Source organism: Mycteria americana, chromosome 24, assembly GCF_035582795.1.
Source record: "Mycteria americana isolate JAX WOST 10 ecotype Jacksonville Zoo and Gardens chromosome 24, USCA_MyAme_1.0, whole genome shotgun sequence".
Taxonomy (NCBI): Eukaryota; Metazoa; Chordata; class Aves; order Ciconiiformes; family Ciconiidae; genus Mycteria; species Mycteria americana.
This window is the reverse complement of record NC_134388.1, coordinates 4,216,065-4,236,778: the sequence shown is the minus strand read 5'-3', so window position 1 is coordinate 4,236,778 and position 20,714 is coordinate 4,216,065. Positions and strand designations below refer to the sequence as shown.

Below are 20,714 nucleotides of genomic sequence, written 5' to 3'. Positions count from 1 at the left end.
TAGTAACTCTATCATCATTATACTGGGGACTGGGGTGGGTGGGGTGGAATTTGGGGAAAGAATTTTAAAGTGGAATTGTAGTGAAGACCAGGCAGTTTAATTTGACATCCTAATTCAAGGAAAAGTGCACATTGCTTTGTCTTCTCTAGGATTTCACTTGATTTGGTTAATTTATAATATAAACACCATTGTATTTTCTTGGAGAAAATGAGACCAATATGTTCCTCTTCAGGGGCTTACAATCCATGTCAAAATCTGCTGTCAGATAGTCTCCTGGGCTGTCATTGAAGCCAGAGAAACTTGTGTATTAGTCCCTGAGAAGAGAACTGCATCCTTTCAGTATTAGGGAGCTGTGCTGGAATACTTTTATACAGAGATGTATGTTGATCAGATATGAAATTATTCCTGTAAAGAGAAATATCAAAGTTATTTTATATCTGTTCACTAGTTGCATGTTGAGAATGCATGTTTTCAAATGGATGCATGTAAAATGTATGAATTTTTATTTGCCTGTTGACCTTTGGGTGTGATATTCTTTCTCACATGCAACAAATGGTGCAACAAACCGAATATGGCTTTTCAGATGAGGCAAGACCACTAACTAGTAGGAGGTCTCCAGTATCCCTGTGGTAAGAGAAAGGAGGAAAATTAGGTGAGGGGGCCTGTAGTGGGTTTGGTTACTATTTTATCTCCTCCTGCTGAATTTGTTAGAATGACAGTGGTTTGTACTGCTTTCAAAGAAGTTCTCTTTCACAGTAATTTACGTAAATAATGGCAGAAAAAATACGGATGGAAACCTGGCTTAGGACCAGAGAACTCAAAATGGGACAGGAGGAGAACAACAGGATATCTTTATGGTGTTAAACCCATGGAATGTTTTATCAGCAGAGGAAAAGGAGGAGTAAAGGGAGGGAAAGAGTTGAAACAAAGAGTGCAAAGGGGTTTTCATTACAGAAGAACAAAAAATTTGTTAGGTTAAGTAACAAATCCCTGTACTCCTTATTTTTCCTGAAACAAGCTAAGAAGAAATTACAGAAATAGGAGCTCCCATTGTCCAGCCTGTACTCTCCTTTACCAGTTTCAGCAGGGGACAGAGTTAAGAGTTTCTAGGCTGAGAGTCCTGAGAAGGTCCCATAAGCTCATGTGTTACAAGGGACTGCATAGGTTCTGTCACTTCAGTCCCTGAACATTTTTTCCTTTTTGCCAAGGCAGCTGTGCTCGGTATGAGGCTTGTTTATGTGGCTGGGCCCAGGTGCCCAGATAAAGACTTGTAAACAGACATGCTTATTTTGTATTTAGTTGCTACTAAAAGGCTGCTACACGCAGCCATCTGCTCCTGTGCAGATAGTTTACACTGTGCGGTGTTCAGGGCATGTTGTACATGTTCTAGGTAGAGGAAACACTGAAGACAATTGTGAATATATGATTGGCATTAGGATACACACTCTGCAAGGAAACTCTGGTTCTGGTTCCCCAATGAACTAGCTGTATAAAGTTTCAAAATGCTTTTGTTTGCAGTACCTCTTATTCTCTCTTGTCTTCTAGTGTGTTGCCATAATCCTGGTGCTCTGTGACACCAGCCTGCCTCTGATGTTTGGTTTCTCATTGGCTTCAGAGATTCTTCTGTCACATTCAGTGCCATCTTGCTGGTGCCTCAGCACTGCTAGTTCCTTGAGCAGGTGCTGGTCAGTATTCCTAAATCGGAAACAAACACTGGGCATGTGGAAACTAGAGCAGAGAAACAGGGAGATTTACTCACACTGCTTGTGTCAGATGCATCAATGTCTGGGAAGCATCATGTGTCAGCTTCACACCCTTCCTCTGTTCTTTCATATCCCCATACCTGGCCTGGATGGAAGCAGTCAGAGGGTAAAAGCAAGCTGCCCTGGTACTGGACAAGAGTTATTTTCTCAATGCTGAATGAGCTCTCCAGCACATTAGGCTTTCTCTAGCGCTAAGCAGATGAGGTGGTGGTGCTTTCGCTTGTGGCATCTTTCCACCTGTCTCAATCTCATGTTCCTGACTCTATTGGTAGAGAAGCAACAGAGTCCCAGCGTAGCCCCATCTGTTAGGGTGTCTGGGCATAGAATAGCAGGCGATTTGTTTTCCTTTCTCCCCGTCTTAACGGGAAAAAGGAGCCAGTTCTTAACTGGGAAGGCTGAGCTCCTGCAGCACAGAGCTGCTCCGAGGTAAGTCCTCGCAAATCTCAGAAGGATGTCAGGTACTTCATGCAGTGCGTACTTCTTCAGTGCTTGTCAGATACAAAAGACCTGATTCAAAACCCACCATTTTGAAAGTTCTTTGGGCAAAAGACTGTGTAATTGGTGCCTGCATTTGGAGAGAGGATTCTGTGCTTGGGGTTCAGTACCGGGCAGTCCATTTCCATAACCAGAACAGAATTACTTCCTTTGGGCAGTAGGAGATTTTGCTAAATTGGGAAGGATATTGCATCTTCAAGGGGGAATGTTCCCCTTGAAGAGCTGAATTCCATCTTTCTTATTGCAGAAACCCTTTGCACCTGTAAAAATGAAATGTAGGGACAAAGCTCAAGCATATATATAGGTAGGCAGTGAATATGCAGATACAAGCCCTATGATTTATTTGTGGCTATCAATGTGTATCCAAATCATGCTGACAAAAATGAAATCCTTCCACTGAAGACGCGGTACTAGTTCTGTCTTGTATTTTGGACACCACCCTCAGCAGAGCCCTGTCACTCCCACTGCTGCATTTTCTTGTTACCCTAGCCATTTCCCTCTCCTCCTGGTGAGGAGGGGCAGGGCTGTAAATCAGATTTCCTTGTTTGTTGTTTGCCCTCACAAGGGAGCAGTGTGCGCAGAGCGGACCCGTGTGCAGCTCCGGGGCAGTGATGGTTAATGAATGCTCTGTTGCACGTTGAGGGCAGCCCCCCTGGCTGTGCAGCCACAAATCCTTCTAATAATGCTGGGTGTCGACAAGGTCAGGAGGTCACCACAGGCTGGTATATATCAAGCTTCACCAGAAAAATGCAACTTTAGCTGAGCTGAGCATTTCCCAGTGGCGCCAGCCTCTCCAAGCCCTCATAAAAGGACTGTCTGCAGCCATCTACTGCTGAGTAATAACAGCCACCATTAGGCCCCTAAAATTATAAGGACAAATTAAATTGGCCCTTTCCATATTGTGTAGGACTTAAACACATGTTCCTTTGCTTGTTACAGTAATAGCAGGAAGCTGTGTGCAGGGTTTTACAACTAGAAGCACTGCGCTGAAGAAATTCACAGTTAAAGCTGTTGGTAGCAGGTTTGGGCAAATTTCAGTAGAAATGCTTTTTGCTTTATGTCATTCTTTCTAATACATAATAATAATAATAATAATAATAATAATAATAATAATGCTTTGTTCTCCTTTCCACAGAGTTTTCATTCTAAGATCTCAAAATAACTTAGGAACATTTAAAAACAAACAAAAAAAAGCCAAGGAAATATTATCCCTATGTCACAAATGTCTGACAGAGAGGTTGAAGTAATATGACAGTTTGGAGAACAGAAATAAAGTATCTGCTCTGGCCCTTACTCCACTCTCCAAACTGAGATTAAAACACAAGAGTCCTTTTCCACAGACCATCATCCTCCCCAGCTTCTGGATTAAATGTTTTTCACATGATAGATGTGTTCTGAATACAATTTATCAAAACAGTAATGATTGATCAAGTACATACAGCATGGCAGCCATTATAATATTGAGATGTTAGTATTCCAAATATGGAAAATCATAGGAGTAACTCTTCTGGAAATTTTAAAATAAAACTTTGTAGAATTCTATCAGATGATAGCATTTATATTTGGGTGGTGATTCATTAGCATTCTGTACCAGGGAGATAGTTACTAGATTCTTTGAGGTGGTGCAGTAATTCCATAAACGAGGGCTCTTGCACTTTCCTCTGAAGACCGTGGTCATGATATACATACAGACCTGCAGTCAGCACGAGATGAGCTAGAGCATTTGTACAAGTGGCTGGGGTAGATTAGGGGCAGTAGCACCCCAGATGTGGGAAGTACTCTTAGATTGTGTTCCGATACTCCTTAGGTATGCAGATTGTCCCAATAAATAAAAAGCATAAGAAGAGGTAGTCTGTAGGCCTGACTGGTACAATGCAAATTACAAATCCCTGGGCCTCAGAGGGAGAGAAGGTGAGTAGCAGAGGCGTGGCCTGACCCCATTCATCAAAAGGGAGGATGCCTACGGCTCTTTCAAATGGCTGCTCTTTTCAAATATAAGGATTAATTTTCCTGGCAGAAGAATGTTTTGGATTTTTCAGCTGGTGGGAGAAGGGGACCTTTAATACCCGGTGCGATCCAGCAGCATAATTCCCTGGTGGTCTGAAGGAGTGTAAATAAGAGACTTTATCAAGTGTTTTGGGGTCTCTCAGGTCTTGCTTGAGCCTTGGTACTGAAAACAATCTGGGAGCTATTCAATTAGATTATGGATTATATGTCAGGCATAGTCTGAGGGAGATAAATGCACCAGGGACCAGGAAGAACCCTCAGCGTTGTGCACCTTGCAAGCATTCCTCATCAGGTCACGGAGAAGAACACAGATCGCTTTTTCCTCAGTTGTATGACAGCAACTGCAATCCTCTTTGCATTTCCCTTCTCTTACTGAAACATACTTTTCCAACAGAAGAAATCCCTGGGTTTTAGTGTCTGATCAGTTTTCCAAGAAGTCTAAAATCTTTCTTATTTCTCTAATTTCAAGCTGTTTTCTGTAAAATGAGATGAAACTAAACCTGTTGATTTTTTTTCCCAGTTACTGATGAACAAGCAAATTGGATTAAAAAGATATGAAGTGGATGGAAGAAAAGTCCTTTTTTATTTTGATGAGGTAATGACTTTGTTTCTTATAATTATGTTGCTTTTCAATGAAAGGCAAATGACCAGTGGATCAGGCATAGGTACAGTGTATTGATGTCAATGGTCCCTCACAGATGAGGATTGGCATGCAGCTTTAACTGGCCAGTTGCTTGAATCTCTTTTGAGGCGGGTAGGTCTTGTGGTTTTGGTTGGAAGCCAAAGCATAATAGAGGCAGGTGATTAGCTTCAGCCCATATAGAATTTCTGAGCGAGTATCACTTAGTTTTTGTGTGTTTATCACTTAGTTTTTTATCACTCAAAATAATCTCACCTTCAGGTACAACTAGCATTGCTAAAAGAACGGAGTAAAAATGCAGTCTAATTCAGATCTCACAGCACATACTTGGGAGTGGAAGATGAGATCTCTCTTGGCTTGGTCATCAGCAGTAAATTGTTAGCTAGTTGCATTAGCAAGCTGGCTGATGACGGGAGTGGTGTTAGGTAAACCAGAGAATACAGCTTGAGTTTCAGGTTTGACTTTCTCACATTGTTGTATGGCAAGTACGTGCTTTAAAGGCCAGCAAAGTATCACGGATTTTAATTCGTCCTGTTTGGCTTTTATTCGCTATCTTTGTCTCTATACCTAGTGTTGGAGGTGTCTTCATTCTCCCCAAGTGTCCAGCACAGTGTGTTACATTAGGGGCACATGCTACACATTGTCTCTCTCTTCACTTAAAGTGCAGTTTTTGTTACAATGAGTCTTTTACATAATTTCATACAGATTCCTAGCCAGTGCATGACCTGTGTAAAGTTTCAAGCTTTCAGAGAGCATATAGTTGGGAAAACAGCTCCTGTTCCTATCAAAGTGTATGATTACTATGAGCCAGGTATGTGCCTGTTTTTCTTTGATTTTTGCCAGCATTAGAGTTCTAGGCATAAGGCTCAGTTGTGATTTCTCATTCTTGCTGGCCTGCAGCTTTTGAAGCAACTCGTTTCTACAACGTGAGTGAAAACAGTCCCTTGGCTCGGGAGCTCTGTGATGGACCAACATGCAATGAGGTGGAAAGCTCAGCTAGCCAGTGGGTTGGTAAGTTGCACCAAAGCCAAGCAAATTTTTTTGGAAAATGGAGCCCACAGACATACTTTCCAGGAGTTCAGAACTCAAAATTATATTTAGAAAAATGCTCTATTTCACTATCTATGTTAGTGGAGGTTCTACAAAGGTTTGTGGGATAGCAGTATTAAACTTATGACAGCCAAACAGACCACTGTAGTCTGCTCTTCAGTCACCAAAGTGACTATTATTTGCTTCAGAGGCAAGATATAATGTGTAATTTTGGAATAACCTGCACAAGGTGAGATGTGTTAATAGACATAAAGGTAAAAACTCTTTAAAAGGCAATTTGGTTTTCTTTCTCTAAAATATCTTGCAATAGAGTTCCACAATTAACTGTAGGAAGATTGAACAATTTCATGCATCAGTGAAAGAAATAACTTTCCCCAGAAACTATACGTTTCTTTCTGTCCTCTATGTCATACAAAATAGTTGCTTTATCCTGTATCTGGAATCTGCTGCAATATGGTTCTTTCGGAAAGACAGCTTTATTCCCAGAGCCTTTTATATTCTACCAAGTATGTAAAATCCTATGAGAAGTCTCAGGGAATTCAACATGAAAACTTACATCAGAGAAATAGAAGAAAATTGCCCCTCCATCTTCCCCTTCCCCATGCTATGCAAAAATATTGCTTTGGATGTTTTTGTTTACTTTTCAGGCTTTGTTCACTCTGGACCATGCAATAACGTTTTTGGCTGCTTGGAGGATGAGTACTTTGAGCAGTGCATGTGTTCACGAGACTGTGGTTATGATGGGGAGCCTGTATGTGGATCAGATGGACAGATTTACCCGAACCATTGCCAGATGGAAGTAGCATCGTGCAGGAATAATACAAGGATAGAACAGATGCCCATGTCTCAATGTTCTGCCTGTAGGTTTCATTCAGTTCCCTTTTCTGTTGTGATCTAGTTGCAGAACACTACAAACCCTTGTCTGAGCAAATGATAATTACATATGTGTGGTAGGGAAAAGAAGAGAATTCAAAACCTCCCATGTATTATTTTGCTACTCATACTACAGGGGATTAAGTTATAAGAGCAGCTGCCTTCCTGCTTAGCTCAGAATAACTGGTTTTCTGTTCTCGTGAATACATGTTTTACCAATCAGAATGAACTTCAGAGAAAATTAGTTATACTGCTTTATCTGAAGTGAATAATCTAGATAAAAATGACATCCATGAAATGTAACGTTCTTTAGAGATTCTGCACGGGCTTTCAAGATGTGCAGTGTAGTGGCTCAGTGAATTGAGTATGCCACCTCTGGAAATGCAAACATTTTCTAGAGATTCATTCACAAATTTTATGGTCAATGCATCTATTTTTCTTTTTATTTACAGCCAAGAATTTGCCAGAAGAAAGGGAGACACACTCCCACACAGCTGAGCAACCCAGTGTTCAACAAACTCCAGCAGGTAATATCAAAACCTTTGCATTTATCCAAGGCCTTTTTCTTTAGCAAGGTTAAAGCTTATCCTGTCACTGCATAAAAGTATATATGGCTCCTAAGCACGTTTAAGTAAAGATGCTGAATTTCTTCATCTTTTAGAAAAGACAGAACATACAGAAATCGGAAAAAATGAAGAGGTCAAGGAAACTTAGGGTGATAACTATTCAGCAACAGACTAGCTCTTCTAGTCCTTTTCCTTTCAGGAAATCTTGCATGATACCTGCTTTATTCAGTGCACATGCAAGATCTAGATAATTGTTCATAGGAGTGGGCAAGTGCCCCTTCTATTTTCTCAGACTTGTTATGTTTGAACAACACACACTCTGTGATCTTTCCTTCAATATTAAGCTGGAAAGATCCCATTTAAAACCAGGCTGATGTAATGTGTTTCAGCAAACAACTGAACAGGACATGACAACAGACCAAACCATTGCAAGAACTAGAATCCAGGTGGATTAACTTTGTCTCTAGCAGTTCTGTGCAAAAATTGAGCTGGCAGTCTTGATTCTGTCAGAGCTGCTGTTTGGAACAAAGGGCCTTAGTGAGCAAAAATGTTAAGGTCAGTAGATGGAGTAGCCAGGAATTTGGCTGCTCATTTTATTTGGTGCTTATATTCATACACTTTTTTCCAAGACTCATGTCGAACTTGCTCATGGCTCACAATAAATCTCACCAAGAAGCAGTGGAGGGTCAATAGAATAGTTTGTTTCATGCTGTTTCTAGTAAATAAACTGGACTAGATTTTTCCTGGCTGCTTTCCACTCATTAATTTTCCCCTGGCCTCTAACTCTCCTGACAAATCGGTAAAACAAGTTAATTCTTCAAGAGAAGACTGTGCCTTCTCATGTCCTTCTTGTGCACCAGAGTTCAGACTAACATGTGTCCAACATGAGACACCATCCTGTTCTTTGCCCTTTCTCTGGGTTGATGGACAACCAAGTTGATGGACAGTTTTCTTATTAAGGTGTAAAAGCATGGTGAATATTCCATTATGACTATTTCTATAGGTCATTCAGTCTTCCAGTCTTTAATGTCTCTCCTGTTTTCCCTCTCTTTGTTTCTGGACTTAGTGTGACTATATACATAGAAGATTGCTATCTGTTAGAATAACTGAGATGAATGCTTGTTGCTTTTTATCCTGTGCAAATGCTACCTGCTCAGCATGGAAACTCTGTTTCCAATCTGAACCCTTTAAAGCAGCATTCCCAAACTGCTCTGTAGGGCACTGCTGGTATGCAAGGCCATACTAAGTGTTTTGCTGCTGGTCTACAAAATGGGACTGCAATTATATTATTTTCAAATAAAAATTTGATAGTAAAAATATGGTTACCTGGGGAAAAAATTGTGGAACTTGATGGTAGTCCAGAATCCAGAAATTTTCAGAACAGTGTTTCTGAAATAATCTGCATTAAAGTATCTAAGAAAAATAACCCTTTGGTTTCTGTTCTAAACAGACAAAAGCAATGTTGGCTCAGTAGGCTGTCCATAAGAGCAAAAGTGGAAATTCTGATTTTTTTTTTTTTTTGTGTGTGCGTGGCATTTTTATACAGGTGTTAGATTAACAAACCTGTATGCTGTAAGGATATGCTTGTCAAAGCACAAGCATTTAGAGCTGGCTTTGTTCTAGGATCTGTGAGCGTTCAAGTTGAGAGTCTCCTGGAAGGCAGATACTCTTTTGAACTGAGCTGTCTGAGCAGCCATGGCAGAGTGAGCATTCAAAAACAAAACTGACTAAATCCTGCATCAGGAAAAGCGCCCAGCATGTGATTTTCATTAATCCTCTGGGCTCCTCTCAGGTCAACCACACGGTACATGAATCAAAGTTTAACAAATGAATGAATCCCTCCTTATACACGGGTTTCATTTGGACTCACTGGTTTGTTAGCACTGAAGCATGTGATTGGTTTAAGTCGGCTCAGGTGCTCTGGGTTTCTAGTGAAAGTTTTGATGAGCCATGTCTAAATCTGTGATTTCCTAAAAGGATGCAAAACTCCAGGAGCCAAATCAAGCTTAGGGCAGGTTGGTGAAACTGCCTTAGTGTGTTAATCTTCAGGAAATACCACTTTCTTGGAGAACCTCGTGGTGTTTATATTGTCTGCAATCCTTCTGTATTTGCCATATGACTTGTGCAGGCTCAGCTTGGTTTGATTGATGCTTTCATTGTTAGCTCTTGTCTATGTTACCCCAGCAATGGAAACAATGAGAGCCAGCTTCCTTCCAGCAAACAGTGGGGAACTTCATAATGTGTTCGGGCTCGCTCTGGCAAACACAGACTTGCAGTGTAGTTCCATATACACCAGTGAGTTTGCTAGAATAAACAACAGCTTTTGAGTTACGCTATTCAACGTAAGCACTTGTATATAGATGGTCCTGAAAAATCAGATGCAGTGCTTCTTGCAGCACCTAGCTATTGTCAAAGCATTTTAAAATGCCTTATGAAAGTCTCCAGCAGATGTTGCAGCAAGTGAGGCAGAATGGCTGAGGTTTGATCTTAAAACTGTAGCCTTGTTTTTGTGCAGATGGGTAAATCCTCTTCGCATCTTTAGAAATAGTCTCTTGAGAGGGAAGTGTGCAGGGTGACAGGACTCAACTGAAACAATTCACGTCTGAATCCCTTTCCTCAGCTGTTCTTTCTCACAGGTGAATTATTGAGACTCAGAGGGATGGAACAGGTTTTTACATGAGTAGCATGGACCCACCTCTGCCTCTAAGCATCAAAGCTCTGCTAGTACGCTTTCACAGCCTGTTCCAGGCATACTTGTTTGGATTGAAAGCTCCTAGAGCAGGATTTTAGTTGCTAACTGGAGTATCAGCATCTCAAGTGCCTGTCTGTCTGTGGCTTTCCTAACATCATTGTCACACTAGGCTACAAAAATATGGGTGGATTTCAGAGCCTCAGGGATCCTCAGGAGCTCTGATACCATCTCTCTGATGAAGTGGTGCTTTAACTGCTTCCATAGATCATTAACGCTCTTCTGAAATTGCCTAAATCTTCTCTGCCGAAAGTGCTAACTGTATAGCTGCTGATGTTGGAAGACAATATGTTGATATCACAGTAATGTTGTGATTGTACATGTATTTGATGGAAAAGGAATATCGAAGTGTGGTGCACCATGGTATCAGCGCTGCCGTGGTGTTGCATTTTGCACCGCTCTGAGCAGGCAGCTCACCCAGCTTCCTGCTGTCTGACCCCCCAGCCTTCCCCCCCAGCTGGAGCCATGTTATTTGTACCATTCTGCTCTAGCAGTTTGAAGGGCCAGTAGCTGGAAGAAAATTCTAGGTGGAATTATGATACTTTTATCTGGTGGTGGTGTTACTATTTTTTTTTTTTTTTAAATTGAATGCCATCACCCATCCCTAGGCTCCTAACAGGAACATCAGAGTGAACTCTGCTTCCAGGTGGAGTCATCTCGCAACACTCCCTGGCAGGCGCATTATTCATAGGACCGCTGTTCTTTTAGGATTTATTGAACTGGCAATGGGCCATTTTTCCTTTCACCCCATCAGTGTTCAGCAAACATTGGCTTAGGCACAAACATTTGGAGATGGGGGAGTGGTTTGTACGCAGCAGGAAATGTCGGCCTTTCATCTTTGCTTTGACTCCAATGTTGCATTCCTGGGAAGAGTGAGGTCTGTGATGTTAATTCTGTCCCTGGTGGACAGCAATCATCCATTCATAGAACGAGCTCATGATCTGGCAGGTTCTCACATGGAGAAGGCCAAGAAGAAGTGAACACAGAGACTGACTCTGCTTTCAGGCAAGCGTTCCCTTGCCTAGGGCTGAGCCTTTTGCTGGGAGGATGTGGGAGGCAACAGGGAAGAGCCTTCAGATATTTTATTTCTAGAGAACAAACATTTTCAAAGGCCTTGATGAGTGTTCTCCTTAAATAAAGCCAACTTTGCAGAGGGGTTGGGGGGAGGAGGGGAATTTTCCTCCTTACAACTATGTTTCAGTGATTGCTTTGGTTTGGATTAGAGCAGTGTATACAGAAAGCAAACAGGAAAGATGGACAGCTGAGCTGGCTCGAGGAACAGTTTGGAAAACGAGGACCTGTTGATATTCCTAGAAGTTTTATCTTGCAGTCTTACCCTCTGGCCCGTGAGCAATCACCCGCCACGGAGAGGCACAGCATGTTTTGAGTGGGATATGTACTGTGTGCGTGACCTGCCAATGTCTTAGTAAAACTGGAGTGAATGCAAGGAGGATAAATATCTGTTTCCGCCTGTGATGTGTCTCTGCCTATCTTAAATGATGGAAGTTTCTCAGTGGTATGTGGCTGTGCTGAAGCAGCTGTATCTCGGCTACTGCTAGTTCAGGCTGAGGGAGAAGCGAATGGCTTTGATGTAGACTCCTGGCCTATTGTGCCAAAATCTTCATTCTGGTGGGGCTGAAAAGAAATCTAGCTGCTTAAACTGATCTTTTTCTTGATGTGCACCAAGTAAACTGCTCTAACACAGTCTGCCCTTCAGCATCGTAACTGACTTTTATAAAATGGTGCTTAAAAGAACACACACATTACACATCTTCGTATGGATTGGTCTCTCCTTAACTGAGGTACTTGGCCTGGACCTAGTCAAAGGAGAGACATGTATTTTCAGGGTGCAGAGTAACTCATCTGTGACATCTGTTGTTCCCAAAGATTTCTCTTACTCTTATCTTACTGTATCGAGGTCTTGGTGTGAACTGGTTCCTAACTTAAGCACCTCAGTTAATGCCTGAAATTAGATACTTTAAAATGAAACTTTGAGATTTTTTCCAATTACATGGCCCTTTTTTTTTTTCTTATGATTTCTTTCATTTTTTCCAGTGCCCAAGTCTCAGACTGGGAAATTGAAAATTCTGATTTACAGCAGCTTTTCTCCTTGCATGTGAATCTAAGCATGTATGTGCAGGTCCATCGACATGTGTAGCCTCCTTTACTCATGTAAGGTGCTCATTTGGCCCCTGATTTGCCTCCCTGATTAACATCCCTTTCCTTTTATGTCATTCTCCTTCTCCGTGATGCAATATATGATGCTGAAATGCAGTTTCTTTGGCTAAAGTACAACTTGAGACTCTATGGTTCCTTTTCCAGCAGAGGAAGGCCCTCCGCTACAGACAGATCTGTCATACTACTCCTATGAATATGACCCAGACCCCTATGCATCGGAAGCTGATGTTTTTGAGATTGTGGCAGAACTGACAACAGCAAGCACATTAAAAGAAATGGACAAGATTCAGGAAGTAGTGACCACAGTAGAATGGTGAGCCGGAGAGCGGGGGATCGTAAATCTGGTTTGAGAGTCAACATATAATGTACTAACTCATGTGTTGGGTCAAATGTATTAAGTTCCTCAAAAAGGGCATTCTTAAAACTGACTTGCTAACCTCTTTAGCAAGGAATCACCAGGAACAAGATCTTCCTAGGGCAGCATATAAAAGTCTTTGTGACCTGAATGTCTCCATCCCTAGCAGAATAAAAAGTGACCTTCTAAGCTTTTCTCTGCCCAGCCCCAGTGATGTTTCACAAAGATATGTAATGGGAAAGTGACTTTTCTTCATTATGTTCTCTTTTCAACAGAAATATATAATTTAAATAAAGAGAAGAGGCTCAGAATCAACTCCTGTATGAGTTTGTTCCTACAGACGACCTGCTGCAGAACAGAAACCGAATGATGACTACTTCCTGATGCACTCAGAACTGTAGGCTTTGCTGCCCCATGGGGGGGGAATCTGGAGCGCTAAGGGGGACACTCAGCGTTATTTTTCTGTCAATCTTCCTGCCTTTTGTGCATCCTCTTTGGATTACTTCCAAGGCTGGGAAACCAATATACTGTGTCCTCTAGGTGAGAAAAATAGGGGCTCGAATTCAAACCTATAGACCATTTCAAAGTGTTTTCTCTACTATCAGGATACTGCAAATGCCATTTCCTAGCTCCATTTAGAAGCTAAGTCCAGGCCTTGTGCTTAGCTGAACTGCTGTTTGAGGAAAGATGGCTGAGAAGTTTTCTCTCAAATTATAATAATAAAAATCAGTGTGTTTTGCTAATTATGACATAGCAAGAGGCTAATCATCTTCCTCAGCCCATAAGTCTACTGCACCCACAACAATGTTCCACAAGAGAAAAACTTCCCTAGCGGCTCCATGTTCAGGAAAGTTGTTGGGAGGTACATTTGACAAGAGAAAACTGAAATCCAGTGTCAGGGCTGAAAGGCTTGACTGTCCACCATGTGGCTGTAGGCTTCAGGTGGGGAGTTTGCCAGCCATAGCAGTGACAAGGATTAGGTGGGTGAGCCCTCTTCATGTTGCACTATGTGCTGATAAGGGCTGCTTGCAGCCTTCTCAGCCCCTTTCCTCCTTGTAACCCTGGCATGAAAATAAAGCTGACCCAAGGCGCAGTCCTTTTAAATGCTTGCCTGACTTCACCGATTGCTTTTATTCTGGTCCCACTAGGATCCCCATACAATGGTTGTTCTGGATATGGTAATCTGTGTATAGGCCCTGGGTCTGCTGGCCAGTACCAGTCACTGGTGTCACAGAGGCTGGACTCCCTTAGACTGACCTGCCCCAAGCAACGTGGTAAAACTAAAAACAAAAGCCTTGTGTTTCCAAAAGTGCAGGAGCCAAGATTTTTTGGTTTCCCTTCCTGCCTGGAGCAGCATTGTTCTCTTTGGAGGAGTTACATGCAATTGCCTGTTGCAAAATAGTGTTAATATTTTATCTTCCCACTTCTATTGTTACCAGGACCCAGAGTGGCGTGGAAACTCCTTTTGAGGGTGTTTATTGGTGAATGGAAACAGGAAAAAGCCCAGCTCCATTCATTTTTAGGGCTTGTTTACACGGGAACCATGACAAGAATATATCCCAGTATAGACATTCCATTCCAGAATAAAGGCAATTTTATTCCAGAAAAATGTCCACATGGGGACAAAACAGGAGGTATCCCAGAAGTTGGGCATATGTACTTTCCAGTCCTTTTTGTCTGGGGCCAGATATTTGCAGAATGTAGTTGACATGATGAAGGTCTGAGTCTCAAAGTTCCCAGAAATTTCAGAACTGCTTTGTTGGCAAGTCTCCAAGCCTTCCTTCATAGCTGCTCTGAGCTCTCCTCACAGGATCTTGACGTGGCTGCTGCCCGTATGTACCCACTGCTTCTCAGCAGAGGTTTTTGCCATGTCTCTTCAGTGTGCATGAACAGACCATGTCCTCACTGTGTCTGCACAGCACAGCAGAAGCACTGGCGGCTGCATTCCTGTCTGGCAGGTAAATAAATGCCTTTAAACTAAATTCCATCTCCTGTAAGCAACTGGCCTGGCAGACACTGGCTATTGTGTACACACACAGGACTGAGTCAATATTTATCCCCTGGGTAAATAACAGACCTAGTGTGAGCTGCAACAAGAGGTTTTGTTTTGGTTTTTTTTTTTTTCTCTTCTAAATATCAAAGCTGCACAATACAAACCCTGCTGTTTGCTGGTTCCAGCCTCAGCTGTTTAATGCTTTGAGTCTGGAAGAATGAGACATTTAGTCACCCTGATAATGTCTGTGTGACTAGCTTCCCACAGAAGATGGGACCTGTTCTGGATTCTTCAGCCTCCTATCCTCTGTCCCTTTCTGGCTTTAGTTTCCTTGTCTCGTCCATTGTATGCTTTTGGATAGATATTTGAAGTCGTTTTATATTGCTTGGTCCTCTCATAGATCCTTGAGCAGTCAGACAGCATCACCACTGGGGACAAGGAGATGAAAGTAGGGCATTTCAGCCAAGGATTAAACCTGACTTTCTTCACTTTCCTCAGGTTCTGGTACATGTAATGTACTAATTCAAGGTTCAGACATCTCCCCATTGCTGCCAGCTAAATAATTCCTCCTGGTGGTGCCAGCCCATCAATCATGGCCTTGTTCTGTGGGGTCTCTGTGTGCCAGTGCACTCACCTGTTTGAGGCAGAGGAGTCTTGCTTCTGTTTTACAACTAGAAGAAAAGCCAGAGAGACCTGGACCCTCAGAAGGCAAAGTTAGAGGAGCCTTAGCGTTCTTAAACAGAGACAGTTGGAACAGGACAGTGTGTGTGAGGTAACGTGCCAGGGTTTCTGGATCCTGGAGCCTGACTTAACCTTGAGTGCTTCTTCACAGCTTTGGCACTTTCAGGGAAATCACTAGTCCATTGGCTCTTGGCAACCTCCACCTCCCCCCAGCCTTGCCACACCGAACTAGCTCCTTTCTGTAGTTAAAAAAAAAGTAATTTTATTTAAGGAATTGAATAAAGGAACCTGCAATTACACAGTTGTGGTTGCCTTTTCTCCCCTATCACAGGAGTAAAGGAGCAGGTCTCTACCCTCTTCTCCACCCCAGCTGATGGTCCCTCTGTCCATAGCTTTCCCCTGTCCCAGACTCATTGTTCATGTTTCTTGTCATCATCATTAATTCTTACCTAGGAAAAAAATATCCTAGATTATTTTTCCTGCATTCTTCAAAATCCTACTTGGAATACAGCAACTCTTTAGGACTAGGTCCACGAGAACCACTGGACACAGCATAGCCTTAGCAGACTCAACATTGTTCATGGGCTTTGGCCCATTTCTGGCTCTGAAGCTTATCAGTCACACTCCCATTCCTGAGAACTCAAGGACATCTCGGCCCTGAAAACTCAGGCTCCAACTTTGTGAAGACCAGCCAATCATAGTTTGGAGAGAAGGGATTGATTTTTTTTCACCAAGGAAGAGACCAACTTGGTGGTGGAAAGCCAGCAAGGATGGCAGACCTGCTGCTTTGGGCTTTGAATTGTTTCTGGCTTAGAGACATTTGCCCCCCTCTGTCAGAGAGATGCTTCTCCTTTCCTTTCTCTGATGGTCCCTCATTGCTAAAGGAGAAAAGTGCCAGTGGGTTTCTAAGACACAGAGATTCCTACGTACATCAAGTTCTGTTACTGAATCGCTGCTGCAGTGCTAGTTATCAGTGATTTTTGCTTGCAATCCTTTCAATGAAATTAATATTTATATATTTGTTACTGTACATTATGCAGAGTAATCATTACCATGGTATTTATTTTAGAGCAATAGTTCCCTTGTTCTTTCTTGTCCAAGTGTTTTGGTCTTGCCTCTTTTCCCCCCTTCTTAATCAGCCTCAGTAGAAAACAAATACCAGAAGAATGTTCAGCTTGCTTGGAGAACATCATTGAAACAACAGCACTTGCTTTGCTGATATCGACTATTGACATTTAATGCACAATAACCTGGTTTTCATTATTGTGAATAGATCACCTTTTTTTTTTTTTTTTAAGTACTTGCTATTTCTGACTGAGTAGCAATAGCCCTGGCTCCACCAGGTCTCCTGTGTTCAGGAGGTGGCACATCCTCTGGACGTGCAGTACTGCACCCATAGGAGCTAGGCTCTAGTGTTTCATCTGCATTTCGCCCCCACACATACATGTACATGCAAACAGTTCTATGACCATTTTTGTTTTGTTCACACAGATCTTAGCAAGTCTGAGTCCAGAAGAGGGTTTGTTTTAGATTCTGATAAATATTTTATTAAAAACTGATTTTAAGACAATCTTGCCTGCCTCTTCTTATTCACATTGTAGGCTGTAAGTTTGTTTGATCGTAGGTTATGGTGAGGACAGAAGTCATGTCTGTACCAGTAAAACTAAAGAATTCAGGAACTCTAAGAAGGTTTATTGCTCATTTTCTACCTTGCTGCTTACTGGGACATGCCATCGCTGTGTCTGAGAGATGAGCTGGCTGCATTTTGTCAAATTTGCAACAGGTTCCAATAAGCAACAAGCTTGGTCACCTGTTTCATAAGAGACAGCTCTTGATCGTGTGTGACATTACACAAAAGAAGGGTGGAGTTCTAGAGCGAGGGTTTTATCAATTCCTTCTTTAATATTTCCTGTCAAAAGACATAATTATACTTTTTAACTCCATTAATACAATCTTTGCCCCAAAGAAATTATGGATGCCAAGGGTCATTTGCAAAAATAGGGATTAGTGAATGGGAATTTTACATTTGTTACCAACAATGGCCTGACATTACTACAGTGTTGCTTACTAATCAAGCCAAGAATGGATTTGCTAGAAAAGCCAGTGCTCTACATTCTCTTGACAATATGTTAGTTCAGGAGAGTACCTTTCACATAGGTACCTCCTAGCACTTTTGAAATGTTTAGAAATTTGGTTTTGCAAGTGCCTGTACTTTTTCAGTTTTAGGTGAAGGGAACATGCGTTCGAGGACAGCAAACGAGTCAGTAGCAGAAAAAGAACTAGAACACAAATAGCAATCAGTCTGCAAGATGCATTAGGAAAACCAGACTGACGTATATAGGCAAGAGCATCCCTGGCAATATGTGACCAGATGAGAAGTTGCATGCAGTGTCCCAGTAACAGAGCTGTACGTGTTCAGCACTCCACGTCTTGTCTGGACTCCACACCTCTCAAGGAATCCTGTGGTCCAGGTTTATTCAGTTTTAGCTATGCAGACAGGAGAAAGGACTTGTCTCCTGGGAAATACTGCTCGCTGCTCTGGATGAAAGTTGTGGGATCCCAGTGTTGTCTTCATCTCATCCCCAATGTATGTTGTGAGTGCCTTGAGAGCTGGGATGGAGGCTTACACCAGTGAATCTTTGGAACTTTTTTGAGGGAGTGTTTCCTTGGAGGTTTTTAGGGATGTGGTGTTCTGTTTTCTGTGACCGAAAAATCTCCTTCTCACCTTATCCCGGAAGTCTTCAGAAACATAGTAATAGACAAAGGGATCAGCGCAGCTGTTAAAGGTACTGATGGCCAGGCTCACCATGTAGCTGATATACAGGTTGCCATACAGCTTGGAGTTATAGCTGGAGTAATGAACAAGGAGGAGAACGTTGCTAGGTGTGTAGAAGGCCACAAGCGTGAACAGCACGAGAGCTGTGAGCTTCATAGAGTAGGAGTACCGCTTCCCACTGTCCAGGAGAGCTCGCAATACTGAGCAGTAGCTGAACAGCATCACCACCAGCGGAGCAAGGAAAGCACAGGTGATCAGGCAGATGAAATAGTAGAAGTAATACCCGTCATCCTCGTGCCTGGGGAGAACATCGTGGCAGAGAGTGATGTTCGCTCCGTACAGGGGATACGACTGCTGCTGCAGAGTCAGGGGCAGGGTGAGGACGGCAGCACAGAGCCAGATGGCAGTGCAGGTGCAGGCAGCAAAGGCAGGAGTGCGGAAAGAACGTGAAAAGAAAGGATGCACCACAGCCAGATACCGGTCGACGCTGATACACGTGAGCAGCAGCACTGAGCAGTGCATGTTCCCATAGAAGAAAGCTGTAGTGAGCCGGCACAAGCCTTCCCCAAAGGGCCAGTTGTTCCCCAGGAAATAGTAGAAAATCTTGAAGGGCAGCACCAGTATGAGCAGCAGGTCTGCTGCAGCCAAGTTCATCAGAAAGACAGTGGAGGTCAGCTTCTCAGCCCTGGTGGCCAGGACCCACAGGGCCAGCCCATTTGAAGGCAGCCCCACCAGGAAGACGAGGGTGTAGAGGCAGGGGATGAGCCGCACTGTGACCACGCTGCCCAGCTGAGAGCGTGTGGCCTTGTGTATCCACAGGTACGTGATGTTGTTTATGGTTGCCTTTTCCCCAGGGATAGCTCGGGGACACGGTGCCATCTCTGGTGTCGTTACCTGCTCATTGGTGCTGTTCTGAGAGTAATCTGTCAGATAAATGCAGTCTGTTACTTGCTGTTTGTGCAGTTACCCTTGTACTTTGCAGAGCAGGCTGCATACATAATGCTTACCCCAAAGGCTACGGTTTTGCATTTTGCGTTGGTGTCCCTAGAAGTGGGAGTATTCTGTAAAATGCTGTTGTGTGATGGGCAGAAAAAGCTGGTTAACAGAATTAGGTGTGCAGGAGTAACCATCAGCAACCTTACTGAAAATTTACACGATTCTGCTGTTGTGTCGTTTCCTACAGCTCACAAATGATTGCTATGTTGTACAGCTGTCAGGCCTGGGAAACCAGAGAGCAATTCCTCTGCCCAGCTTTCAAAAGAACCCTAAGATCTGGGGCCACTCCAGGGTAAAGTCATGGCTGTGGGAGTCTAACTTTTAGCTAAAGATTTTCGTTTCAAGTGCTCTTTGTTTTACTTCTCCTCTAATTTTTCTTTCTCTTTCTAGTTTCTTCCACCCCAGTTTCTTTCTCTTCCATATCACCTTCTGTCAGCTCCTGCTTCAACTAGAGCATGCATGAAGCTGAATTAGAGTGTGCTCCCATGTGATAGCTTTAAAAATGAGTTTTCAAGGATCTGATAAAGGTACCAAGTATCCAGTACTTTAAGAAGCAGCAGTTTTTCCACCCAAAGGTACACACTCACCATCGTAGTCTGGAGAGGCCAGGCAGAGTCCCCAAAAGGCACAGCACAGCACAAGTCTGTGTGACAGCTGTCTGCTCCCGGGGGTCTCCATTCTGGTGCAGGATCCAATAGTGCACTGCTGTGCTCAGAGCTGTGTGGGAAAGGCAGTATTACCGACCCTGCTTGCGCATTTCCTTCTGTTAGTCCTTAACTCACGGAAGCACCAGGCTTATCCCGTGAAGGATGAGGCATATGGGGAGCTGTCACGACATGCACGAGTATGCGTTGCCCAAGCAGAGACTTAGCTCCAGTGTCAGATGCAGGACTGGGAGGGGCATACGTATCCAGATCCACAGTATACTGGGGCCGTACTTCATCGTCAGAGCTAGTGGATGGCTCGAGTGACTCATTTGGGCCTCCTTCCTGCTCCAGAATATTCCTGGAAATAACAAACATGGTCAGATTTGATGCAGTTTGAATTTGGTTTAGAGTGTAAACTGAACTTCTGACCTCCTGCGTCAAGCATCCTTCCACCCAAGAGAGACCCAAGTGGCTCTGTGTGAGATCCGAGGTCTTTCCCCACACCCTGATTCAAAATGCTTTCTGGTAGTGCAAATTGAGAAGATATCATCCCCTCACAGAAACATAAATGAAGTGCAGGAGAGCTGCAGATCCGGAGAAACCTCCCCAGCTCCCAGGGACTACACAGGGCTCTTGCAGGCGCTTGTTGCAGCAGTTAAGGGTTTTTAGTGTCTGCCTTGCAGTCCCCAGATCAGGCTGGGCCTTTCAGAGTTCTCGTTTCTTTATTTCTGTTCCTGTTTCCTGGCTAAACAGGGGACAAAGCTTCTGCACCTTCCTTCTTGATCTCACTGCAGAGGTTGATCAAAAGTCCTGTGGGCCAAAGCTATTTGCATTTGAAAGAATCAGCACTAAGCACCAGCCTGGAGTGCCATAACATACAAACGATAAGTGGCGAGGTCTCACGGCTTGACGGAGACACTGTGCTTCCGCTGATAAACTACCAGG

General features: G+C 43.1%; 2 protein-coding genes across 4 annotated transcripts in view; one reads left to right on the top strand and one right to left on the bottom strand.

The window, feature by feature from the left end:
* Nucleotides 1–16,563, top strand: part of CPAMD8 (C3 and PZP like alpha-2-macroglobulin domain containing 8) — a 64,653-nt gene extending 48,090 nt beyond the window's left edge. For all 3 annotated transcript variants that reach the window (XM_075524184.1, XM_075524185.1, XM_075524186.1), the window contains 7 exons: nucleotides 4,786–4,860; nucleotides 5,611–5,716; nucleotides 5,806–5,916; nucleotides 6,603–6,815; nucleotides 7,281–7,355; nucleotides 12,466–12,634; nucleotides 12,952–16,563. In XM_075524184.1, the coding sequence (XP_075380299.1) occupies nucleotides 4,786–4,860; nucleotides 5,611–5,716; nucleotides 5,806–5,916; nucleotides 6,603–6,815; nucleotides 7,281–7,355; nucleotides 12,466–12,634; nucleotide 12,952 (750 nt within the window). In that variant the 3' untranslated portion in view covers nucleotides 12,953–16,563. The remainder of the gene's footprint in view (nucleotides 1–4,785; nucleotides 4,861–5,610; nucleotides 5,717–5,805; nucleotides 5,917–6,602; nucleotides 6,816–7,280; nucleotides 7,356–12,465; nucleotides 12,635–12,951) is intronic.
* A 72-nt stretch (nucleotides 16,564–16,635) lies between these two features.
* F2RL3 (F2R like thrombin or trypsin receptor 3) lies at nucleotides 16,636–20,493 on the bottom strand. Its single transcript, XM_075524321.1, has 2 exons — nucleotides 19,710–20,493; nucleotides 16,636–19,049 (listed from the first exon to the last, which is right to left on the bottom strand). The coding sequence occupies exons 1-2, from the start codon at nucleotides 19,798–19,800 to the stop codon at nucleotides 17,974–17,976; spliced, it is 1,167 nt and encodes a 388-aa protein (XP_075380436.1). The 5' UTR covers nucleotides 19,801–20,493; the 3' UTR covers nucleotides 16,636–17,973.
* Between the last annotated feature and the right edge of the window lie 221 nt (nucleotides 20,494–20,714).